Source organism: Dendrobates tinctorius, unplaced genomic scaffold (assembly GCF_039654945.1).
Source record: "Dendrobates tinctorius isolate UK_male_01 unplaced genomic scaffold, ASM3965494v1 ptg000135l, whole genome shotgun sequence".
NCBI classification, from domain to species: Eukaryota; Metazoa; Chordata; class Amphibia; order Anura; family Dendrobatidae; genus Dendrobates; species Dendrobates tinctorius.
Window position 1 is genome coordinate 1,237,837 of NW_027361803.1, and position 24,664 is coordinate 1,262,500.

Consider the following 24,664-nt stretch of genomic DNA (forward strand, 5'->3'; position numbering starts at 1 on the left):
GTTCCAATACACAAATAGGGAATAAACATGAGTATAAGAAAACGTGTGTAATTGCAATAATTGTCTGGGAGAAATACATCATTTTCTGGAACAATTTCAAGGTTGCCAACACTGTCGGCCATGATTTTCGGCCATGTACTGATATAGAGCTATAACCTTATTATCTACTATACTGTTACAAAACTCTCATTCTATGGGCCCAATGTTGTTACAATCCGGTAATATACCTACTGTACTGATGTAAAGTTACCACTCCATTATAAAGCTACCGAATGTTATCACACTTTTGATATATGACGGTCACTTCATGGTTTTCTTGAGACAAATGTATGAAAATAAATGGGAACAATTACACCACAGATTGCAGGATAACAATAGATTAATTGTAACAATGATCGCCTCAATGATACTGGACTGATTTTACTGGTGTATTATAAGGGGACACATCTAAGAGTACGGTACAGCGCAGTTACCACCTGTGCACGGGGTATGGTATGGCGCAGATTGTGCAAGTGTACGGGGTACTGTACAGCGCAGCTACCGCCTGTGCACGAGGTATGGTACGATGTAGCTTGTGCCTGTGGACAGGGCCGGCCCGAGAGATTACGGCGCCCTAGGCGGAACTATTTTGTTGCGCCCCTACTATTCTTGGCAGGAGATGAAAACTTGGGATATAAATTTAGGAGCAAAATAAACCACAACAACAATGATTAACTCTCTCCTAACTCTTTAATCTTCTGAGAAGTTGTATAGGACAAATATATACAAAGTAATCAATAACACAAAACAAAAACGACCATAGGTAATTAAAATTTTTGTTTCCTTGCCTTTTTTTTTTTAAAAGGATGACACTAAGTCACCGAGATTAACTTGCTTAGCAACTTCAGATTCTATCGAAATTGTTGCCAACCCAACCAACCTCTCTTGCGTCATATTTGCCCTTAAATATGTACACTTTTCTTTCCATCCCTAAAACTTTTTGCCTTTTGAAAAGATTTTTTTATAATTTTTTCTATTTTTTCTCTGGCGCCCCCTTTGGGTCGGCGCCCTAGGCGGCCACCTAGTTCGCCTATACCTTCGGGCCGGCCCTGCCTGTGGACAGGGTACTGTACAGCACAGCTACCACCTGTGGACGGGGTACGATACTGCACAGCTCCAGCCTGTGGACGGGGTACGGTACAGTACGGCGCAGCTACTGCCTGTGGACGAGGTACGGTACAACGCAGCTCCAGCCTGTGGACAGGGTACAGTACAGCACAGCTATTACCTGTGGACAGGGTACGGTACAGTGCAGCTTGTCCCTGTGGATGTGGTACAGTACGGCGCAGCTTCTGCCTGTGGACGGGGTATGGTACAGCGCAGCTTCTGCCTGTGGACGGGGTATGGTATGGCGCAGCTTCTGCCTGTGAACGTGGCACAGTACGGCGCAGCTTCTGCCTGTGGACGGGGTATAGTACGGCACAGGTTCTGCCGGTGGACATGGTACGGTACAGCGCAGTTTGTGCCTGTGGACGTGGTACAATACGGCACAGCTTGTGCATGTGGACGGGGTATGGTATGAGGCAGCTTCTGCCTGTGGACATGGTACGGTACAGCGCATCTTGTGCCTGTGGACGGGTATTGGTATGGCCCAGCTTCTGCCTGCGAACGTGGTACAGTACGGTGCAGCTTGTGCCTGTGGACAGGGTACAGTACGGCACAGCTTGTGCCTGTGGACGTGGTACGTTACAGCGCAGCTTCTGCCTGTGGACGTGGTACAATATGGCACAGCTTCTGCCTGTGGACATGGTACAGTACAGCGCAGCTTCTGCCTGTGGACGTGGTACAGTACAGCGCAGCTTGTGCCTGTGAACATGGTACAGTACGGTGCAGCTTCTGCCTGTGGACGTGGTACAGTACAGCGCAGCTTGTGCCTGTGGACGTGGTACAGTACGGCACAGCTTCTGCCTGTGGACATGGTACAGTACAGCGCAGCTTGTGCCTGTGAACATGGTACAGTACGGTGCAGCTTCTGCCTGTGGACGTGGTACAGTACGGCGCAGCTTGGACCTGTGGACGGGGTACAATACGGCACAGCTTCTGTCTGTGGACATGGTACAGTACAGTGCAGCTTGTGCCTGTGGACGTGGTACAGTACGGCGCAGCTTGTGCCTGTGGACGTGGTACAGTACAGTGCAGCTTGTGCCTGTGGACGTGGTACAGTACGGCGCAGCTTGTGCCTGTGGACGTGGTACAGTACAGTGCAGCTTGTGCCTGTGGACGTGGTACAGTACGGCGCAGCTTGTGCCTGTGGACGTGGTACAGTATGGCGCAGCTTGTGCCTGTGGACAGGTTATGGTACGGCACAGTTTGTGCCTGTGGACGGGTTATGGTATGAAGCAGCTTCTGCCTGTGGACGTGGTACGGTACAGCACAGCTTGTGCCGGTGGACGCGGTACAGTACGGCACAGCTTGTGCCTGTGGATGTGGTACAGTACGGCGCATCTTGTGCCTGTGGATGTGGTACAGTACGGCGCAGCTTGTGCCTGTGGACGTGGTACAGTACGGCGCAGCTTGTGCCTGTGGACGGGGTATGGTACGGTGGTACGGCACAGCTTCTGCCTGTGGACGGGGTATGGTACGGCACAGCTTGTGCCTGTGGATGTGGTACAGTACGGCGCATCTTGTGCCTGTGGATGTGGTACAGTACGGCGCAGCTTGTGCCTGTGGACGTGGTACAGTACGGCGCAGCTTGTGCCTGTGGACGGGGTATGGTACGGTGGTACGGCACAGCTTCTGCCTGTGGACGGGGTATGGTACGGCACAGCTTGTGCCTGTGGACGTGGTACAATACGGCACAGCTTGTGCATGTGGACGTGGTATGGTACGGAGCAGATTTCCTTTGAACTCCTACACAGTAACCTCTGACGTTTCGCCCCGGTGATTGATATTTTCTACACGTGTCCTAAATATGTTACAAACAGAAAAAAAAAAAGATAAATAAAATAAAACAAATGTATGAAGTTTCCGGCTCAGAGGAGGGAGTTTGATGTTATGGTTGTTTCCCAACACACTGACCCCAATGTCTAAGGCACAGAGCCCCCCCAGTGTCGCGTAGACTTCAAAGGATGTGCTCGTACAATCGTGGGCCGTCTAACCCCGCGCTCAGACGTTACTTTTCATTTGGATCCTGGTTTTTATGGAGCATTTCATTATCCGCAGAGTCGAAACCTGGAAATGTTTTGTATGAAATCCTGTTACTTTGATTAAATAGAAGGAGGAGGGGGGGGCGAGAAGACAAAATGTCCCAGGTGCCGCAGATCACAGCCATGGATATCAAACAAGGCACCCCGGGAGCAAAGCTTTGACTGCAGGAACATCGGTATAGGGGGTGCACAGTATGGCGGATTTTATTCTTACCTGCTTGCTAATAAAATACCTTATAGATGTAGCAGAGCTGAGTTTGTCACACTGCACAACACAATGTGGAATATCAATCAGAGATTGTACATAGAATTTCAGGTGAAACTGTAATATGATCTGATGACAGGTTTTTTTTTTTCAGTATCGGTCGCCAAGCGCAACTTGGATTTGAATCACGATAGGTAATTTACATAGGACTGCAGGTGAAAGAATCATAAGATGTGATTGCACAAGCAAGTTTGTTAGGTATACTGTAGCAGATTTGAGTCTGTCAGATGAGGCAGGATGCAAGGTGGAATCACCATATAGTGGTTTTACATAGGACTGCACAAACAAGTTTGTAGGATGAAGCAGAGCTGAGTGTGTCACATGAGGCACAACATAAAGTGGAATCATGTCTGGCAATCTGTGTTTTTTTTATAGGACTGCAAGTGAAACTATCATCAACTGATACATGGGCAGCTTTGTTACATGTAGCAGAGTTTAGTATTTTACGCAACACAACACAAAATGGAATTAAGACAGGTAATCTGTGGTTTTACATAGGACTGCAGGCCAACCGATCATATGATCTGATGCACAAGCACATTTTTTTTAGATGTAGCAGGGCTGAGATTGTCACATTAAACACAAGGTGGAATTCTGGTAGGTTTTGAATGGGTTTTATCATGACAGGTAATATGTGATTTTACACAGGACTGCAGGTGAAGCTCATACAATCTGATGCACAAGTAAGTTTGTTGGAAGTAGGAGGGTTGAGTTTGTCACAAAGAACAATTGTAGGTGGATTTAAGTAATCTAATGCTTTACACAGGACTGCTGGGGAAAGTCATTGTCTACTGTGCAAACAAGTTTATAGGGTGAAGCAGAGCTGAGTGTGTCACTTGGGGCACAACATAAAGTGGAATCAACACAGGTAATTTGTAGTTTTACATAGGACTGCATCTAAGTACATCATCTGATCAGATGCATGCGTAAGTTGGTAGGTTGTAGCAGAGCTGATGTTATCACGTGGTGCAACACAATGTGAAATTTCAAGACAGTGGTTTTATATAAACTTTCAGGTGAAACTATAATATGATCTCATGCACAAGCAGGGTTTCTAGAATGTAGCAGAGCTGAGTTTGTCGCCAAGCGCAACTTGATTTGCAATCACAACACATAATTTGGTGTTTTTACATAGGACTGCAGGCAAAAGTATCATACAATCGCACAAGCAAGTTTGTTAGATGCACTGTAACAGATCTGAGTCTGGGAACAATCATCATAGCTAATCTGTGGTTTTACATAGGACTGCAGGTGAACCTGTCATATGATCTGATGCACAGGAAAAATAATTAGAAGTAGCAGAGCAGAGATTGTCACATGGTAACACAAGGTGGATTTATGGAAGGTTTTACATGGCTGGAATCATGACTTAATCTGTGATTTTACATAGGACTGCACAAGCAAGTTTGGAACGTGTAGCAGAGCCAAGTTTGCTCGATGCAGCATAACAAAGTCTATCAGGCTCCTCTCACAAGAGTCAAGTTTCACAAATATGCATGGAAATCTGCAACAAATCCCAGGACATCCACATCCAGCGTGAACAGGGATTCCACAACCTTCTTCACAAGTTACAGTAAAAAAAAGGGGGCAAATGTTTGTGGACCGGCCACAGAAATAAGAAGCTTGTGGCTTTATTCTGAGGCTTCTTGCATGAAAAGAAAAACAAGGATTTTCTCCACTGAACGACACTGGAGCAATGTTAGCGGCGGAAAATTGCAGAAGAGTTCCTGCAACTGCGAACCAGAAAACAAACTCAGCTCTGCTACAGCTGTATACCGCCTGCAATACAACTGGTTTGATAAAAGCTTATTAGGCCTATATTACCAAACACAGCATCAGATCTTCTGAACATCTGCAACCAACCTTCCCCAGGGATTGTTGATGTAGCAGGTTACATGTAGCAGAGCTGAATCGGTTACATGTAGCAGAGCTGAATCGGTTACCTGTAGCAGAGCTGAATCGGTTACCTGTAGCAGAGCTGAATCGGTTACATGTAGCAGAGCTGAATCGGTTACATGTAGCAGAGCTGAATCGGTTACATGTAGCAGAGCTGAATCAGTTACATGTAGCAGAGCTGAATCGGTTACATGTAGCAGAGCTGAATTGGTTGCATGTAGCAGAGCTGAATCGGTTACATGTAGCAGAACTGAATCGGTTACATGTAGCAGAGCTGAACTGTATTTGTACTTTAAAAAAAAGGCAAATAATCCAATGGGACAATCGTAAAAGGGTTAAATGGCAAATTCAGCCCTGCTACATCTGCATCCTGCTGCCATACATTACCTCTGAGTACCGTGCTCACCGGCACGTCTTCTGTACAGGTGCAACCCAACTCCCCCAATCCCAGGGATTACACCTCTAAATTAAGATGTAGCAGAGCTAAGTAAGTTGGAGGTAGTAGTGCTGGGCAAGCACCGTAGTTTTATACAAGATTATGCAGTTCAATTGCAGAATTATTAAGGTGTATAATAGCTGCAGCTCCAAAGAGTTCCATGACAAATTCATCTCTGCTACATCAGTATCCAGATTCCAGCTGCTTTTATAAAGCCATATCAGGCCTACATTACAGGTCTTCCCAACAGCTGCAGCACAGCTCCCCCCGAGCAATTACTACTACAATGAGGGGTCTCAGGATGAACATAATGTATTCTTCACAGTCCGGGCCCCCAGAGAGGAGCCGCTAACTCCAGACTTTCTGTGGTTTACCTAAGACCACCTAACTCCTTTCCATCACCGCCACATACTCCACGGTGTACGCTATAGCCACACGGTGCATGGTCCGGCACCAACAACACGTGGCCCGGGCATCTCTACTGGCATGGAATATACCAGGCAAAGCAACATTCCCAGAAATGACACATGGAAGGGAGCAATTATCTACAGAGGAAGGAAGGATTATATTCTACGGAACATTCCCAAAAGACGGAAGCGTCCAGCAGTGAAGTCATCTGTATATTGTATGTATGAGTGTGGGATAATATCACTGTATCGCAACCACCCATCAGTCCAACTACGGACTCACAATGTAACAACCATCTTACAGCAGCCATCAGAATCACATTAATAATCCTATTAATCGGGAGATTTACATTTACGGTCAATGGTGATATATATTTGTACACATGTATGTATGTGTGTAACAATGTGTGCATGTACAGTACAGACCAAAAGTTTGGACACACCTTGTCATTCAAAGAGTTTTCTTTCTTTTCATGACTATGAAAATTGCAGATTCACTCTGAAGGCATCAAAACTATGAATTACCACATGTGGAATTATATAATTAGCAAAAAAGTGTGAAACAACTGAAAATATGTCTTATATTCTAGGTCCTCCAAAGTAGCCACCTTTTGCTTTGATTACTGCTTTGCACACTCTTGGTATTCTCTTGATGAGCTTCAAGAGGTAGTCACCGGAAATGGTCTTCCAACAGTCTTGAAGGAGTTCCCAGAGATGCTTAGCACTTGTTGGCCCTTTTGCCTTCACTCTGCGGTCCAGCTCACCCCAAACCATCTCGATTGGGTTCAGGTCTGGTGACTGTGGAGGCCAGGTCATCTGGCGTAGCACCCCATCACTCTCCTCCTTGGTCAAATAGCCCTTACACAGCCTGGAGGTGTGTTTGGGGTCATTGTCCGGTTGAAAAATAAATGATGGCGCAACTAAACGCAAACCGGATGGAATAGCATGCCGCTGCAAGATGCTGTGGTAGCCATGCTGGTTCAGTATGCCTTCAATTTTGAATAAATCCCCAACAGTGTCACCAGCAAAGCACCCCCACACCATCACACCTCCTCCTCCATGCTTCACGGTGGGAACCAGGCATGTAGAGTCCATCCGTTCACCTTTTCTGCGTCGCACAAAGACACGGTGGTTGGAACCAAAGATCTCAAATTTGGACTCATCAGACCAAAGCACAGATTTCCACTGGTCTAATGTCCATTCCTTATGTTCTTTAGCCCAAACAAGTCTCTTCTGCTTGTTGCCTGTCCTTAGCAGTGGTTTCCTAGCAGCTATTTTACCATGAAGGCCTGCTGCACAAAGTCTCCTCTTACCAGTTGTTGTAGAGATGTGTCTGCTGCTAGAACTCTGTGTGGCATTGACCTGGTCTCTATTCTGAGCTGCTGTTAACCTGCAGTTTCTGAGGCTGGTGACTCGGATGAACTTATCCTCCGCAGCAGAGGTGACTCTTGGTCTTCCTTTCCTGGGGTGGTCCTCATGTGAGCCAGTTTCTTTGTAGCACTTGATGGTTTTTGCCACTGCACTTGGGGACACTTTAAAAGTTTTCCCAATTTTTCGGACTGACTGACCTTCATCTCTTAAAGTAATGATGGCCGCTCGTTTTTCTTTACTCAGCTGCTTTTTTCTTGCCATAATACAAATTCTAACAGTCTATTCAGTAGGACTATCACCTTTGTATCCACCTGACTTCTGCACAACACAACTGATGGTCCCAATCCCATTTATAAGGCAAGAAATCCCACTTATTAAACATGACAGGGCACACCTGTGAAGTGAAAACCATTTCCGGTGACTACCTCTTGAAGCTCATCAAGAGAATGCAAAGAGTGTGCAAAGCAGTAATCAAAGCAAAAGGTGGCTACTTTGAAAAACCTAGAATATAAGACTAGTTTCACACTAGCGTTACCGGGTGCAGCGCACGGACGCCGCTAAGCTCCGCCCCTGGCCGCACCCCCTCCGGTCAGCTCCTCCTCTGATCGTATGACGCTGCAAACGATCAGTGTATCCCTATATTTAGCGTTGGGTACGCTGGTCGTGCGCTGGCATGATTTTGCCGGCGCTTGCGCCCTTTTGGGCATCTCAGTCTCCTGACCTCAATATCATTGAGCCACTCTGGGGAGATGTCAACCGCGCAGTTCATGCTAGACAGCCCAGGAAGTTACAGGAACTGGAGGCTTTTAGACAAGAAGAGTGGGCAGCTTTACTATCTGAGAAAATAAAGACCCTCATCCACAACTACCACAAAAGACTTCAAGCTGCCATTGATGTTAGAGGGGGCAATACACGGTATTAAGAAATGGGGTATGTAAACTTTTGATCAGGGACATTTGGATGTTTTGGGTTGTCATTATGCTTTAAAAAGAGAAAACACAGTAGTTTGACAATAAATGACTTCACCCAACCACTGACCATGAGTGGAGAAAAAGATTTGGTGTTATCATCCATATTCTCTGAAAAAAGGCCAAGAAAGCAAAAATTCTGCCGGGGTATGTAAACTTTTGAGCACAATTGTATGGATGTGTGTATGTAAGAATGCATGTGTGGATTTATGTATGTATGGATATCTATGGATGGATGTGTGTGTTTATGGATGTGTGTATGTATCCATCTATGTAAGGATGGAAGTGTGGATGTATGGATATGTGCTGTGTATGTGGTGGAGCCACTGGAGTACACGTGTGCCCATACTATCACTGTGCACCACAGATCTGAAGGATAACTGGAATCCTTTATGTGCCTAATGACAAGCTCCACTCTATGGTATCTGAAAATTGCTACACCTCACAGCTCTGCCACATATAATGAGCCCAGCCATCCTGCAGATGACAAATACAGTATATCTGACACACTCAGCACTGCAGACTGGGGGATCCGGCAGCTGCCAAAATCATCGTTTGTACAGGTAACAAACATATACAGTATGACAAACACAGCTCTGCTACGTCTAATGAACTCAACACCACAGACTTTGGTATCCAACATCTGAGTCAGCAATGCAAACGCTAACCATCCCAGCTCTGCTACAGCTAACCATCCCAGCTCTGCTACAGCTAACCATCCCAGCTCTGCTACAGCTAACCATCCCAGCTCTCCTACAGTAATCCATCCCAGCTCTCCTACAGTAATCCATCCCAGCTCTGCTACAGCTAACCATCCCAGCTCTGCTACAGCTAACCATCCCGGGTCTGCTACAGCTAACCATCCCGGCTCTGCTACAGCTAACCATCCCGGCTCTGCTACAGCTAACCATCCCGGCTCTGCTACAGCTAACCATCCCAGCTCTGTTACAGCTAACCATCCCAGCTCTGCTACAGATAACCATCCCAGCTCTGCTACAGCTAACCATTCCAGCTCTGCTACAGCTAACCATCCCAGCTCTATTACAGCTAACCATCCCAGCTCTCCTACAGCTAACCATCCCAACTCTGCTACAGATAACCATCACAGCTCTGCTACAGCTAACAATCACAGCTCTGCTACAGCTAACCATCCCAGCTCTGCTACAGATAACCATCCCAGCTCTGCTACAGATAACCATCCCAGCTCTGCTACAGATAACCATCCCAGCTCTGCTACAGATAACCATCCCAGCTCTGCTACAGATAACCATCCCAGCTCTGCTACAGCTAACCATCCCAGCTCTGCTACAGCTAACCACCCCAGCTCTGCTACAGCTATCCATCCCAGCTCTGCTACAGCTAACCATCCCAGCTCTGCTACAGCTAACCCTCCCAGCTCTACTACAGCTAACCCTCCCAGCTCTGCTACAGCTAACCATCCCAGCTCTGCTACAGCTAACCATCCCAGCTCTGCTACAGCTAACCATCCCAGCTCTACTACAGCTAACCATCCCAGCTCTACTACAGCTAACCATCCCAGCTCTACTACAGCTAACCATCCCAGCTCTACTACAGCTAACCATCCCAGCTCTTCTACAGCTATCCATCCCAGCTCTACTACACCTGACACTTATCTATTTCAATAAAACCCGCCTCTTAAAGATACAGTATTTGCATATCATCAGCCTGTGCCAGTAGAGATGCTCACAGCGAGGCCTGGTGTGAATTCTACGCCGCTGACAACATGCTGCTGTCCCCTGCCAACCCTGATCCAAATGCCCAAATACAAAGAAAAAGAAGGACACAAAATGCAGGAACTTCGTCCGTTACCATAAACACATTAAATGAGAAACACATTTCTGCTCCAAGAGGAAACAAACTTTTCTTCAGCCCAATTTCCTGACAGTGAGAGAGGTATATAACGCCATTACACATCTGCGATGTCCCCGACAGCAAAAAAAGAACCGCGGGGGCAAACGTTACAAATGTTTCCACCAATCATCTCCAAGACGGAGCACCAACACCGGCGAGCCCACCCATTAATGGGGTTATAGAGGGCGTGAGGTGGGAAAGCGCTAATAAATGTGATATGTGAACCCGCCATCACCGTCCTAATAAACAGCAGAGGTCAAAAGGAAGACGATGAAAGCACCATCACGGGCGCCATTACTACTATCAAAGCACTAGAGTGCGGCTGATATCACCCAGTACATCGTCATCATAGCTATACACAGGCACAAATATATACTGTATGCAGCCGAAAACACCGTATCATTACATACCTGTGTATATACACAGCACATACCCTATATACACACGCACACTGTACACGCCATACAAGCAACATAGCATAACAACACACTACGGGTGCCATTACTGAGGATTCAAAGGAATATATATATACACACACACTGTAAAGATATGAATATGTGTATCTGCTTATGTATACAAAAGCACAAACACGTATATATGTACACACATGTAATTATATACATATACACATATGTATACAGACATACACACAAATATATATATATACACACATACTGTATATACATTTAAATTCACACATTTATATATGTTATTATAGATACACATATACACTGACTGTACAGACAAATACAAGCACACACATATATACATACGGTACACATACACACATATATAGTTACACACATACAGTAATTACATACACACATGTACATAGTATGTACATGCACACACACATATATATATATATGTAGACAGACACACATTTAGTATATGCATACATCTACACTCACACATTGAACATATTCACACAGACTAGTGATTCTGTACGTGAACCGTGTGTCTCTAATTCTAAATATTTTCTGTAGTATAAGAAGGTTATTATTTAATCTGGAGGAGTGAAGACCCCCACACTGTCATCCCCAGACTGTCCCTCTCCAGACTGTCACCCCTAGATTGTCACCCCCAGACTGCCACCCCCAGTTACCCCACAGTAACCCCCAGACTGTCATCCCCAGCCAGTCACCCCCAGACTGTCATCCCCAGATTATCACCGCCAGACTGTAACCCCCAGACTGTCACCCCCAGACTGTCATCCCCCAGAATGTCACCCCCAGTTACCCCCCAGACTGTAATCCCCAGTCAACCCCCCAGCCTGTCACCCCCGGACTGTCATCCCCAGACTGTCACCCCCAGACTGTCATCCTATGACATCCTACAACTGTCACCCCCCAGACTGTAACCCCCCAGACTGTCACCTACAGACTGTCATTCCCAGACTGTCACCCCCAGACTGTCATCCTATGACATCCTACGACTGTCACCCCCCAGACTGTAACCCCCCAGACTGTCACCCCCAGACTGTCATCCCCAGCCAGTCACCCCCAGACTGTCATCCTATGACATCCTACGACTGTCACCCCCAGACTGTAACCCCCCAGACTGTCACCCCCAGACTGTCATCCCCAGCCAGTCACCCCCAGACTGTCATCCTATGACATCCTACGACTGTCACCCCCCAGACTGTAACCCCCCAGACTGTCCCCCCCAGACTGTCACCCCCAGACTGTCATCCCCCAGAATGTCACCCCCAGTTACCCCCCAGACTGTAATCCCCAGTCAACCCCCCAGCCTGTCACCCCCGGACTGTCGTCCCCAGACTGTCACCCCCAGACTGTCATCCTATGACATCCTACGACTGTCACCCCCCAGACTGTAACCCCCCAGACTGTCACCCCCAGACTGTCATCCCCAGCCAGTCACCCCCAGACTGTCATCCCCAGCCAGTCACCCCCAGACTGTCATCCTATGACATCCTACGACTGTCACCCCCCAGACTGTAACCCCCCAGACTGTCACCCCCAGACTGTCATCCCCAGCCAGTCACCCCCAGACTGTCATCCCCAGATTATCACCGCCAGACTGTAATGCCCAGACTGTAACCCCCAGACTGTCATCTCCCAGAATGTCACCCCCAGTTACCCCCCAGACTGTAATCCCCAGTCACCCCCCAGACTGTAATCCCCAGTCACCCCCCCAGCCTGTCACCCCCAGACTGTCATCCTACGACTGTCACCCCACAGACTGTAACCCCCCAGACTGTCACCCCCAGACTGTCATTCCCAGACTATCACCCCCAGACTGTCACCCCCAGACTGTCACCCCCAGACTGTCACCCCCAGGCTGTCATTCCAAGACTGTCACCCCCCACTGCCCCTGTCTGTAGTTATTTGTGCAGATATATTGCGAGATTTCCTAGAGGAAGGACAAAAAAGGGGCAATTAGTGTAATTGTAGCTTTGTGTAAATGATATAAGTCATGCGCATATTTGTGATGGACGATCTTAACCGCATAGGTGCAGAAAAGGTCCAAAATACCCAGGAGGAGCCATGGGCCCCAATCATCGGTGACACTACCCAGATGCAAATCCCGAGACCCCTCTGTGACCGAGGACGCTTCCTTATAATAAGGTCGAAATCTTATGCTCTTAAACCGCATCACACGTCATAAGGAGCCTGTAACAGAGGACTCCGATGAATTACAGCCCTATGATGAGGCTGCTGCAACACAAAAGGGCCATGAGGGAGGCAGATGTAGCAGAGCTGAGTATGTTTCATGGTAATATGCTTCATGATAGGTGGCGATTCCTGAAAGGGCCTCAGCTAAAACAACTTTTAGGCCACAGAGGTATCATTAATGCGCACTGTGAAAGGACAATCTCAGCTCAGCTTCATCGGTATGGCGCATGCAATTATCCAGATCTGAACTATTTAACCAGGAATATACTGTAATGACACCACCGCATGTTCTCACAGAGGAAGGATTTATCAGTGATGCCTTGAAATTCCTCAACACAGGGAAAAATGGTGCAAAGAAGAACCAAAAAAGGAACCTCGGGGTCAACCATTATTTTTGTAACATTTAAAAAAGAATTTTGGAACATTTTTTTTACCTATTTGTTTCATTCGACAAATAGTAAAGAATAGGGACGATCAGATCAGTATTCGAGGTAAGGCTCAAAGAGTCATTGGCAAATACCAATAGATATATAGAAATAATGATACACACAGATTAACGAGGGGCCTACAAAGTTTATGGGGGGCACTATATAATCTATAGGTGAGCCCAATTATATCGGGAAAGCGAAAAAAGTCACAGGAAGGAATAAACAAAAAAACAACAAAAAAACAAAACAGAGGCTGCGAAATACATTTCTAGCGGGCACACGCATGGCATCCACATTCTCTACAAGATGCCTGGCACAATATCAAAAAATCGTACAATGCGAAATCCCTGCCAGAACAATACCCGCTCCACGATAAACAAAAAATCTGTTTGTCGCGGGGACGGTTTTTATAGAACGGTATAGAATTTGCTTCGCCGACGGAGAGAGACCCTCACGCGGTTTACACGCCTGCTGCGGTCAGGCTTTGGCAACGATTGACCGCCATTGGAAAGAAAACTAAAATAAAAAGATGGTCGCAAATATAAAAATGTTACATTTGTTTGTTTTTTTTTTACATTTTTCTTTTCTGTACAGCACTGGCCTCCATTGATTTATTTAAGTTTTTTTTGCAATTTCTGTGACTTTTGGTTTTAATTTTTGAAATATTTTACACTATATTTTTTGCCCTTCTTGCAATTGGCACGATATCATCAGTCCGTTTTGTAAAATCCCACAAGTTTTAGTGCACTTTCCTCTCTTGCTCTAGAAAATAAGGTTATCCAAATGTACTCTTTCCTTCCTTTCTTGCTTTTTCCTTCATTCTTTCTTACTATCTATATCTATCCTTCTTTCATATCTCTGTATCTCTTTCTTTCTTTTCTTCTCTCTTTCATTCATTCTTCTATCATCTATCTATCTATCTATCCATTTTCTTTCCTTCTCTCTTTCATTCATTCTTCTATCTATTATCTATCTATTATCTATCTATCATCTATTATCTATCTATCATCTATCTAGTTATCTATTATCTATCTATCCATTTTCTCATTCTTTCTCTCTTTCTCTTTCCTTCCTCATTCTATCCATCTATTTATCCATCCATTTTCTTTCTTTCTTTCCTCATTCTATCTATCCTTTCTTTCTTTCTTTCTTTCTTTCTTTCTTTCTTTCTTTCTTTCTTTCTTTCTTTCTTTCTTTCTTTCTTTCTTTCTTTCCTTTCCCAATACATTGATAGTTTAACATTGGTCCATGCTCCTCAGAGCTTGGTAGGCCTAGCCAGACAATACGACAGGAGCCCTTTCCTGTTGGCCTCTTGCCCCTGACCTGGGCACCCGTTCACGACCTGATGAAGTGAGAGGGTAAAAAAAAAACAAAAAAAACACAACAACCCCATACAAATGTAAAACAGTGGCTGCCTGGTTTTCACTGTGACATTGCTTTAACACATGTTGTTTTTGTGTTGCTTTTTTCTCTTTTTTTTGTTTTGCCCCCCCTTTTTCGTAAACGAAAATCCCTTTTCTTTCCCATGGCACAGGGCGCAGGGGGGCAAAGGGAAAATCAACTTCCAGATGGTAACAGAAAACCTGCAGCTGAACCAGGGAGCCAAATGCCACACATACTTCTGTAATCGCACTATCCGTGCACCGAGATAGCGCGCAAAAATAAATAAATACAAAAACACAAAAACATTCTAATTCCATAAATATTCAAAATGAAAAACATTCTGTGCATTTCGTGCCGGCATCCTACATAACAGTTTGCAGAATATTCTCCCTTTCCTTGCACGGATAATATTTTTTTCTGTGTCTTGCTCTCCCCTTCCAGCCTTTAACCAGTCTCCCTGACACATTTTTCCCCAGATTTCCTCTCTCTCTCCCCGGAGAGGAAAAACTTGATCTGGAAAACCTCACAAAACAGGACAAATAATAATAAAGAAAAAAAAAAAAACACACTAGTGCCAATTGTACAGTGAACTCAACACTCCTGGAAATATCACAAATAAATAAGTAAACAAGAAGCATAAAAACAAAATAAATATACAACAACTTTCTATTCAAAACCCAAACCAATAAAAATAGGAAATAACATCACGACGATGCAAATTATATCCGTTTTTTTTTTTCTTACTCTGGCACAAACTTTAGTTGAAAAAATTCCAATATAAAACAAATACATTTTTTTGGGGATAGGAAAGTCAACGACAAATACATTCTTACGGCGAACGATACGTTGCGTGAGCGATGAGGCACAAGCCACAAGTTGTCAGGTTTGACGCTAAGCACAAATATATATATATACAGTCCGGCTATGATTTACGACCACGTTGGCAGAGCTGAGTTTGTCGTCCCGCAGGCAGAGAGTTAGGATACGGAGAGAGGCGACACATTTACGTAAATATCATATATATATAGGCATGCAGTATAGAAGCATCGACCACAAGCTGAGCGGATGGAAAAGAAGACGGATACGGTGGGGGAGAGAGACACACAGCACAGCAGTCGTACGGGGGGCACTCTCATCCTTTTCATCGTCCCTCGCTCGCCGAATCATTCATGTGATCCACATTCCCAACCACAATAAAAACTTGTCAAAATTACACCTTTAATTACAGACTTCTCTTACCGCTTTCCCATTATAGTAGTACATCAAAGAGTTTCCGCCCAGTCCGGGGATTGGGTACGCGCAATACATAGCGTCGGTTGCTCTCTCTCTTTTTTTTTTCCTCTCTTCGGTACCACTCTTTACAACTTTTTATTTCTAACTCTGCTGTCCCTTTTTTCACAACAATTCCTTCACTTGCATTTTCCCATATGGCCAGGCCAAGCATGGTGAATATGCAAAGCAGGGAGAGACCATTCCTGACGTCTGGGCGGGGGGGGGGGGGGGGGGGGGGAGAGATGGAAGAGGAGGTGGCTAGTTCTCTTCTTCTCTACGCTCTCTCTCTCTTTTTCGCTGTCAGACGACAGCTAACTTTCCACAGTGATTCTGGAAAGCATCCCAGCTCTGACTTAGCTGTAATTCCTGGTGCATACAAGAAGAGAGATTCAACTTTTCCATGTTTTCTTTAAATCGATTAAAAAAATAAAAATTGAATTGGGGGGGTATTTTTTTTTTTAAAAATAATAATTTTAAATTTTTTTTTTAAACTCATTCGAGAACCACAGCTCCGTCTAAATTCGGTTCTTTTTCAGATTCCTGGCATATTTTTTGGCATGGAAATGTTGGATTTTTAGCTTCCCCCCTACACACCTCCTCCTTTATTGCTTTCCCTTAAAATTTCCACTTAACTGCCTAGGGGTAAAAGTAGGAGAGGGTCCATAATTGTGCAGAATACAAATGCAGTTAATTGACTCCCCCTCTCTCTCTCGCTCTCCCTCTCTTTCTTTTTTTGTTTTAATTTGATTAAAAAGCGAGTGGCAGGAAGGGATTCGTATGATGCACATCTAATAACTATACCATCTGTCTCTGCTCCTGGCAGGCTCCCAGCATTGTACGCAGCTGCTTGGGAACCCAGTTCAGAAAAAGGAAAGAGGGGGGGGATATGCGGTGGGGGGTGGAGGGGTGAAAATAATAATAAATAAATAATAATAAAAAAAAAATATGTTCTGACCCGGCTGTAAAGAACCAGTATGTGTTTCTGATGATGCAACAGAGAGGGAAAACCTAGGGAGTTAAATATATCACATTGCTCCTCCCAACTGATTTTTTTTTATTAAAGTAAAAAAAATAAAAATAAAATAAAAGTATAATAAAAAATGACTATAATGTCCGGAGACAATCATGCAATTAAAAAAAAAAACACTGTAAAGAGTATCATAAAAAATGGAAATAAATAATAAATAAACAATATAATATAAAATATATAAAAAACAATATATATGTATATGCGCATATCTGCATTCATCAGGCCTGGAGTCATTAAGCTTGCCTTGTTACGATAATCTCTATCTTTATTCTTTTTTTTTTTTTAAAAATACATTTTTTATTTTAGTACATTTTTTTACATTATTTTTTGTTACATTTTTATATTTTTCTGACATTTATTTTTTTCCTTTACAATTTTAAATATTTTTTTTTTAATTTTTTTAATATATTTTTTTTTTTTTTTTACAGGTTTTTGATTATTTTTTCTTATATTTTAAATTTTTTTTCGTACAATTTTTGGTTATTTTTTTCTGACCTATTTTTAATTTTCTTCTTCCTTTTTTTTTGCTTTTGATTTTTTTTTTCCATTTTTCTTTCATGCAACTTTTGTTCCTTATTTTTTCTTACTTTTTTTCTCACATTTCTTTTTGCTATTATTTTGTTACATTTTTTCATTATTTTTTCTTACTTTTTTTTTTTTTCTTATATTTCTAGATTGCGTTTTGTCTTTTTTATATATATATATATATATATATATATATATATATTGATTTTTTTTCTTACGTATTCCGGTTGTTATTTTTCGCCTAGATCGTTTGATTATCATTTCATTACATTATTTTTTTGTCACACTTTTATTTATCATTTTTTCAATCGAGTACTAAACGAGAACGGTCTCCCCCCTTTCTTGACCGTTTTTTGCCAAGTACTAGGTGGGATAATACTAGAAGCATCCCGGCTATTCATCTGGAAAAGAGAAAAAGTCAAAATTGACCGCACTTGAAAAGAACAAAAATCCCTAGCCGATAACGATGATCAGACGACGTTACGTGGACGCAAATCTTGGTACCTTTTTTTTTCCGCGTTCATTAATAAATCTCTCACAAATCATAAGAGGGGGAAACCGAGGCCTTTATATTCTTGATACTGTACCAAATCCATCCAATCCAGTCCCCCCACAAAAAAAAAAATTGAAAAAAAAAAAGAAAGAAAAGAAGAGCATGCTAGCTGGCGCTTGCCAAATTCTGAGCATCATAGGAAAGAAGGGCTCCTGGGAGCTCATCCCAAATGAAACTAAATCATTTGCATATGCCGAAATAAATGCCATTCGAGCGTAGAGCTATTCTCCTAGAATCAACTTTAATAATTCACAATACCTATTTTCTAACAGCGCCGCGTGGTAGCGAAAGGCGGAAGAGAAGAAGCAAAGTAATGGCGAATATTGCCGGCAACAAAAAAAAAAAAGTTTCCGAATAGAAAGTTCTACCCGCCCCTCCCATAGGGACAGCATAAGGAATAAGCAGAGGTTTATCTAACTCACTTGCTCTGTATTTATTCACCAAGTCCCCGGGGCTTTGGGTAAACAGTACTTGAATGATAATCACACATTTCATTCCAATTTCATGCTTTGCAGATTTTTTTGTCATTAAAACAGTTAGATGTCAGTGTGACAGGATCACGGCCATAACCTCCTCTCCACCGCCCGGGCTGGTCCTATACCCCCAGGACGGGCGACAACAGGTCAATGGGTGGGCGACGACGTAAAAAAAAATGGAAGCAGGGGAGAAGGATGATGGAGGGAGGGGGGGGGGAATGGAGCGCGGATAGGGAGACCCCAACTTCATAGACACAACCTGCCGCACTATTGTCTGACCCTTATACACACTAAGGTACGAGGAGGTGGAATGCCGAACCGAAGGCTGCAGAATATTCTACCGGAAATTAGACTAGACGAGCATAGATGATGAAGAAGAAGGCGAAGAATGAGACGGAGAGGCACAAGAAAGACAAATACACACACAGATAGATGGATAGGTAATAGATAATATATAGATACCAGATAGATACTAGATAGATAATAGAAAGAGAGATAATAGATAGATAAATAATAGATTGATGATAGATAGACAATAGATAGATAATAGATAGATAATAGATAGATAGATTCCTCAACCAAGAATCTGCAAAAACCCTAGTCTATGCCCTCATCATCTCCCGCTTTGACTACTACAACCTCCTGCTCTGTGGCCTCCCCTCTAACACTCTCGCACCCCTCCAAACTATTCTAAACTCTGCTGCCCGACTAATCCACCTGTCCCCCCGCTGTTCCCTGGCCTCTCCCCTCTGTCAATCCCTGCACTGGCTCCCCATTACCCAGAGACTCCAGTTCAAAACCCTAACCATGACATACAAAGCCATCCACAACCTGTCTCCTCCATACATATGTGACCTTGACATGGTCTCCCGGTACTTACCTGCACGCAACCTCCGATCCTCACAATCGCATACAAGACTTCTCCCGCGCATCCCCACTACTCTGGAACTCTCTACCACAACATATCAGACTCTCGCGTACCATGAAAACCTTCAAAAAGAACCTGAAGACCCACCTCTTCCAACAAGCCTACAATCTGCAGTAACCACCGATCCACCAAACCGCTGCACGACCAGCTCTACCCTCGCCTACTGTATCCTCACCCGTCCCTTGTAGATTGTGAGCCCTCGTGGGCAGGGTCCTCTCTCCTCCTGTACCAGTCGTGACTTGTATTGTTTAAGATTACTGTACTTGTATGTATTATGTATACCCCTCCTCACATGTAAAGCGCCATGGAATAAATGGCGCTATAATAATAAATAATAATAATAAATAGATAATAGACAGATGATAGATAGATAATAGATAGATAGATTTTTGCACAATTTGGAGTGCTGCTTCCTATTTTTTCTTCCTGTATATGGATTAGTTGCCGGGAGGCCGGTGCACCCGCGTGATTGTATGTGCTGCTCCATATCTTTTTCTAATAGATAATAGATACTAGCTGGATCTATAGATAATGTCGCTCACACCCATCTATACATATCAGTTACACCTGACTTCAGCTTGGGTCTGGCCCGTCCTCCCGTCGTCCCCACGTCTCCGCGCCTCAGCCCCCGACATGAACACCACATCAGACTGGGGCATAACTAGCGCCTTGTGACCCCGTGCGGGGGGAGGGGAGAGGGACGGTGTACCGGGGACGTTAATTAAATTAAAACCCGATTATGCGCTCGGCCTACGAGGAAAGTCGCCTGAAGACACAGACTTTATTGGGGGCATTAGAAGTTGCACACGGCGCAGTGAACTTTCTTTTTAAAAGTCCGAACATCGCTGGCATCAATCCCTGCACTCGCCATGAATACCGGGCAGTATGCTCCGCTCATTAATGGGGTCTTGTGCGCTCCGTCTAGGATCGCAGGGGGGGGTAAAACTTTCACAACACGGAAATAATTTAGTAAGTTTTAATGAAGGGGCAGACATACGTGGAATAACATTTACCTTAGAAAGCAGCAGACGCGCGCACAGTAAAGGAGCAGAGCTGCCAGTGTTCTGGGGTCTCCATAGGTGAATGCAGCCCCCTGTTCTATACGCCATAAATACCACCTGCGGCAGTTTAGACCCCCTCACATTAACTCCATCCACCAGAGAAGGCTGCAACACATCGCCCATTGCAAGGAGACAGAGTTTTTGAAAACTGGTTGGAACTTAGCAGAGAAGTATTGTTTCCCAACTCTACCCCAGCCCCTTAAAGGGGGAACATGTCGGCGGATGCTCCAAACTCATCAGGAGCCGCACGTCTCTTAAGGAATACAGTGCACTCTTCATCAAGACTGGCGTACAAAACGGGGGGCACAACATTAATTTATATACATGAGATAAATAATAAATATATATATTATTAACACTATATAAATCATATAAATAAACCTAACACACAATAACAAAAAATAAAAGGACAGTAAGAATAGAAAATAATATAAAAATAGAATTGATAATATTATATATAAATAGTATAAAAATAATATATATATAAATAAATTTAAAATGCAATTAAATAAAAAGTACAATAAAATACCGGACATAGAAAATAACCTAAATAGAATTGATATAATAAAAACAATATATAAATTAATAGAATATAAATATTAATCATATAAACTCTGTTTATAAACATAAATCATATAATTAAATATGAAATGCAATAAAAAAGTACAATAAAATAAATAGAAATAACAAATATAACTGATATATGTATAGTATATAAACAATAAGTATAAATAAATAATAGAATTAAATATAAAATACAATAAAAAAATAAAAAGTGCAATAAAATAAAGCGAAATAACAAATATTATTGATATTTGTATAGTAAATAAATAATATGTTAAATAGTATCATTAAATATAAAATACAACAAAAAATAAAAAGTACAATAAAATAAATAGAAATAGCAAATATAATTGATATATGTATAGTATATAATATGTATAAATAAATAATTAAATATAAAGTACAATAAAAAGTGCAATAAAACATACACATATTTGTTATCCTTTATAATTAGAGGACACTACAACCATTGTCTAAGGGCTTAGCATAAACAGCCATTACAACAGTGACATCTCTAGGACGAATGCAAGTATTGCATGTCTAAAAAAATTTAAAAAAAAAAAAAAGGAAAAAAAAAAATACAACTCGAGACACAAAGCGAAAGGAAAAAAAAAAGCGGCATAAGCCAGTTAAAGAAAAGTTTTGTTTTGATCTTTTTAAAATGCAATTAGGAACCTATAAGTTTATAGTGCATGGAGTACTTGACTTGCATCGCCACATGCGCCATATATTATCGTCCTGTATAATACTAATAATAAAATAAAAAAATTAAAAAAAAGTTTCTGGTACAAATTAATTGGCAATCTCATCAACCAAACTACCCAAAAAGTGGTATAATTGACCATTTATTTGGGTGTTAAAAGTGTTATTTTTTTTAATTAGGTTTTATATTTTATTTTATTTCTTTGGTTTCCCAATATTGAATTTTGCATAAATATATATAAAAAAAAAACAAAAAAAATGTAGATGCCTACAAATTACAAATTTAGATACCTACCAATTACTCCCAATTTTGTAGCTCGGGGGCCGGTATTTGATGGTTGTGCCAACGTGGAGGCAGATTTTGGGCCGACGACTCCTCTGTGGATTTCGGCCTACGGTTTCTCGTTCTAATGAATACTGTATGAATGCGGCTTGTGCGATCGGGGGATTTCAACACACGACAGAAATAAAAGAGACCGTTGTCTTCTAATTACACGTAGGAGCTCACACTATATGATACCGTCAATTGGAAATGTGTCATTTTGAAAATTTTCCCGTATGGCAAAAAAAAAATAAAAATAAAAAAAAATAAAAAAATTCTATACCTCTAAGTCATAAAAGTGGACGCGATAACGAAAATCCTACGCGGTAAAACATAAAAATTTTTTTTTTTTTTAATTTTATTGCAAAGCTCAAAAATAAAAAAAAAGGAAAATACAAGAAATGTAGGCTCGGAAAGGCAGTTTGAAAAAAAAATCAAGTTAATAAAAAATGCGACCATCAATCATTGTGAAGTGTAAAGTTTATGGTTTGTAACAACTTCCGTTCTTTCCTATTAAATAACGTTCAAGCAATGAAAAAAAAAAAAAAAAGGAGGGAAGTTTCCCATGTCAACGATTGCGGCTTCTCTCTATTTTCGAAGAACTGCTGATGACCAGTTGCTGATTAGGCTTCCCCCCGACACCGGCAGATGTTTCCCCCCTATCCAGCACGAGACCCTGCGGCGGTGATGTAATGTGCAGAGGAAGTACTCACTTTGAAGGCTAGGTTTGCAAAAATAGATAACAAAAACATCCACTAACGTGGATATTATATCAGTGGTTATTATCTCTCAGCTCCGCAAGGTCATTCGTGGTCAATCCTGGTTTCGTTTTAGGGGCTCTAATGGTTCGTTGTTGTTTTTTTTCTCATGTAAATGCGTGCATTTTTCTTTTATACTAAAAATCATTTTTTGTCATTGGGGTTCAATAAAAAATATTGCACCGTTTATCCTCTCTGTTTTGCCCTGTCTATTGCTAGCTGCAAAAAAAGGAGTCAACTGAGAAACCGTCAGTGAGCTCATTCTCACGGTCCAATGGGAGAGTTTGTAACTGTTTCATCTGTTCTTTTCTGAGCTCTTCTCAGCTGATTTATGACCAGGGACCACATCAAAGTTGTATATGCTGGGAAACGAAGAGTCTATAAAAGCCAAACGGTACAACATTGCTGGCTGCAAAAAGAGTCAACTAAGAAACTGTTGGAGAGTTCATTCCGAAGGTCCAACGGGAGTTTGTAATGCTTTAAATTGCTCCTTTCTGAGCTCCTCTCAGCTGATTTATGACCAGGGACCACATCAAGGTTGCAAATGACAAGAAACAGAGAGTCTATAAAAGCCAAATGGTGCCACATTGCACTGTCTATTGCTGGCTGCAGAAGGAGTTAACTGAGAAACCGTTGGTGAGTTCATTCTAACGATCCAATGTGAGAGTTTGTAGTGCCTTTATCTGCTCTTTTCTGAGCTCCTCTCAGCTGATTTACTACCAGGGACCACATCAAAGTTATATAAGTAGGAAAACAAAGAGTCTATAAAAGCCAAACGGTGCCACATTACACTGTCTATTGCTTGCACATTTTTTAATATAACTTAATTGTAAAAATTAATCTTAGCCCAAAATATTTGCATTTACAAAAAAAAAGTCAACCCTTTTTGTCTATAACATATAGTAAAATGAAAAAGTATATAAGGTAGTTATATATATATATATGTACACACATATATATATATATATATATATATATATAATACATTTCTTTATTTTTTTAATCCATTTTTGAAAATTGTACAGAAAAAAAAACAAAACAAAAGTGACCTTTCCAGGTATCGATTTATCCAGGCGCTTCGTACAAAAAAAATTATTTTAAAATCTACATTTCCATTGGTCGTCAGTCTGTTTTTTTTTTGTTTTTATGATCGTGCCAAATAAAAAAAAAAAAAAAAATAGAAATTATAATAAAAAAAAATAAAAAACACGGTATATGTTCCGAAGGGCGGGCGATCACATATCTCACATACCATGGGGAGAGCTTTAAAAAAAAATAAATAAAAAAAATAACAGCTGCTACATCTACTAATCCAAAAAAACTGGACCGCGGACAAGTAGTAGTTATCCTGCTGGACCAATAACATTCATGCGTACGATCTTTAAATCCTCGTCTGACGAGGCTGCACTTGTCGTCACGACTCATAGCAACTAATAAGTAAAAATCGTCCATTTTAATAAATTTGGAAAATGAAATTTTGAGAAATTTTTTTATTTTATTTTATTTTTTTCCGGCTGTAGTCGCCCCCCCCCCATGTCATAATAATGCTTCGACTAGCTACAGTCGCCGATCAGATAGAAGAGCCACATTAATAATTGATATTGAACGATTTTGGAAAATGCCAAA

At 42.3% G+C, this 24,664-nt stretch overlaps 1 protein-coding gene across 17 annotated transcripts in view; it reads right to left on the minus strand.

The window, feature by feature from the left end:
- Positions 1-24,664, minus strand: part of TCF4 (transcription factor 4) — a 552,151-nt gene that overhangs the window by 145,477 nt on the left and 382,010 nt on the right. The window contains exon 1 of one of the 17 annotated variants that reach the window (XM_073543850.1): positions 16,087-17,489. The exons of 15 other annotated variants lie outside the window; for them this stretch is intronic. In XM_073543850.1, coding sequence (XP_073399951.1) covers positions 16,087-16,155 — 69 coding nt within the window. In that variant the 5' untranslated portion in view covers positions 16,156-17,489. Of the gene's footprint in view, positions 1-16,086; positions 17,490-24,664 lie in introns of those variants that run through there. One more of the 17 variants, XM_073543851.1, reaches the window with a different exon arrangement.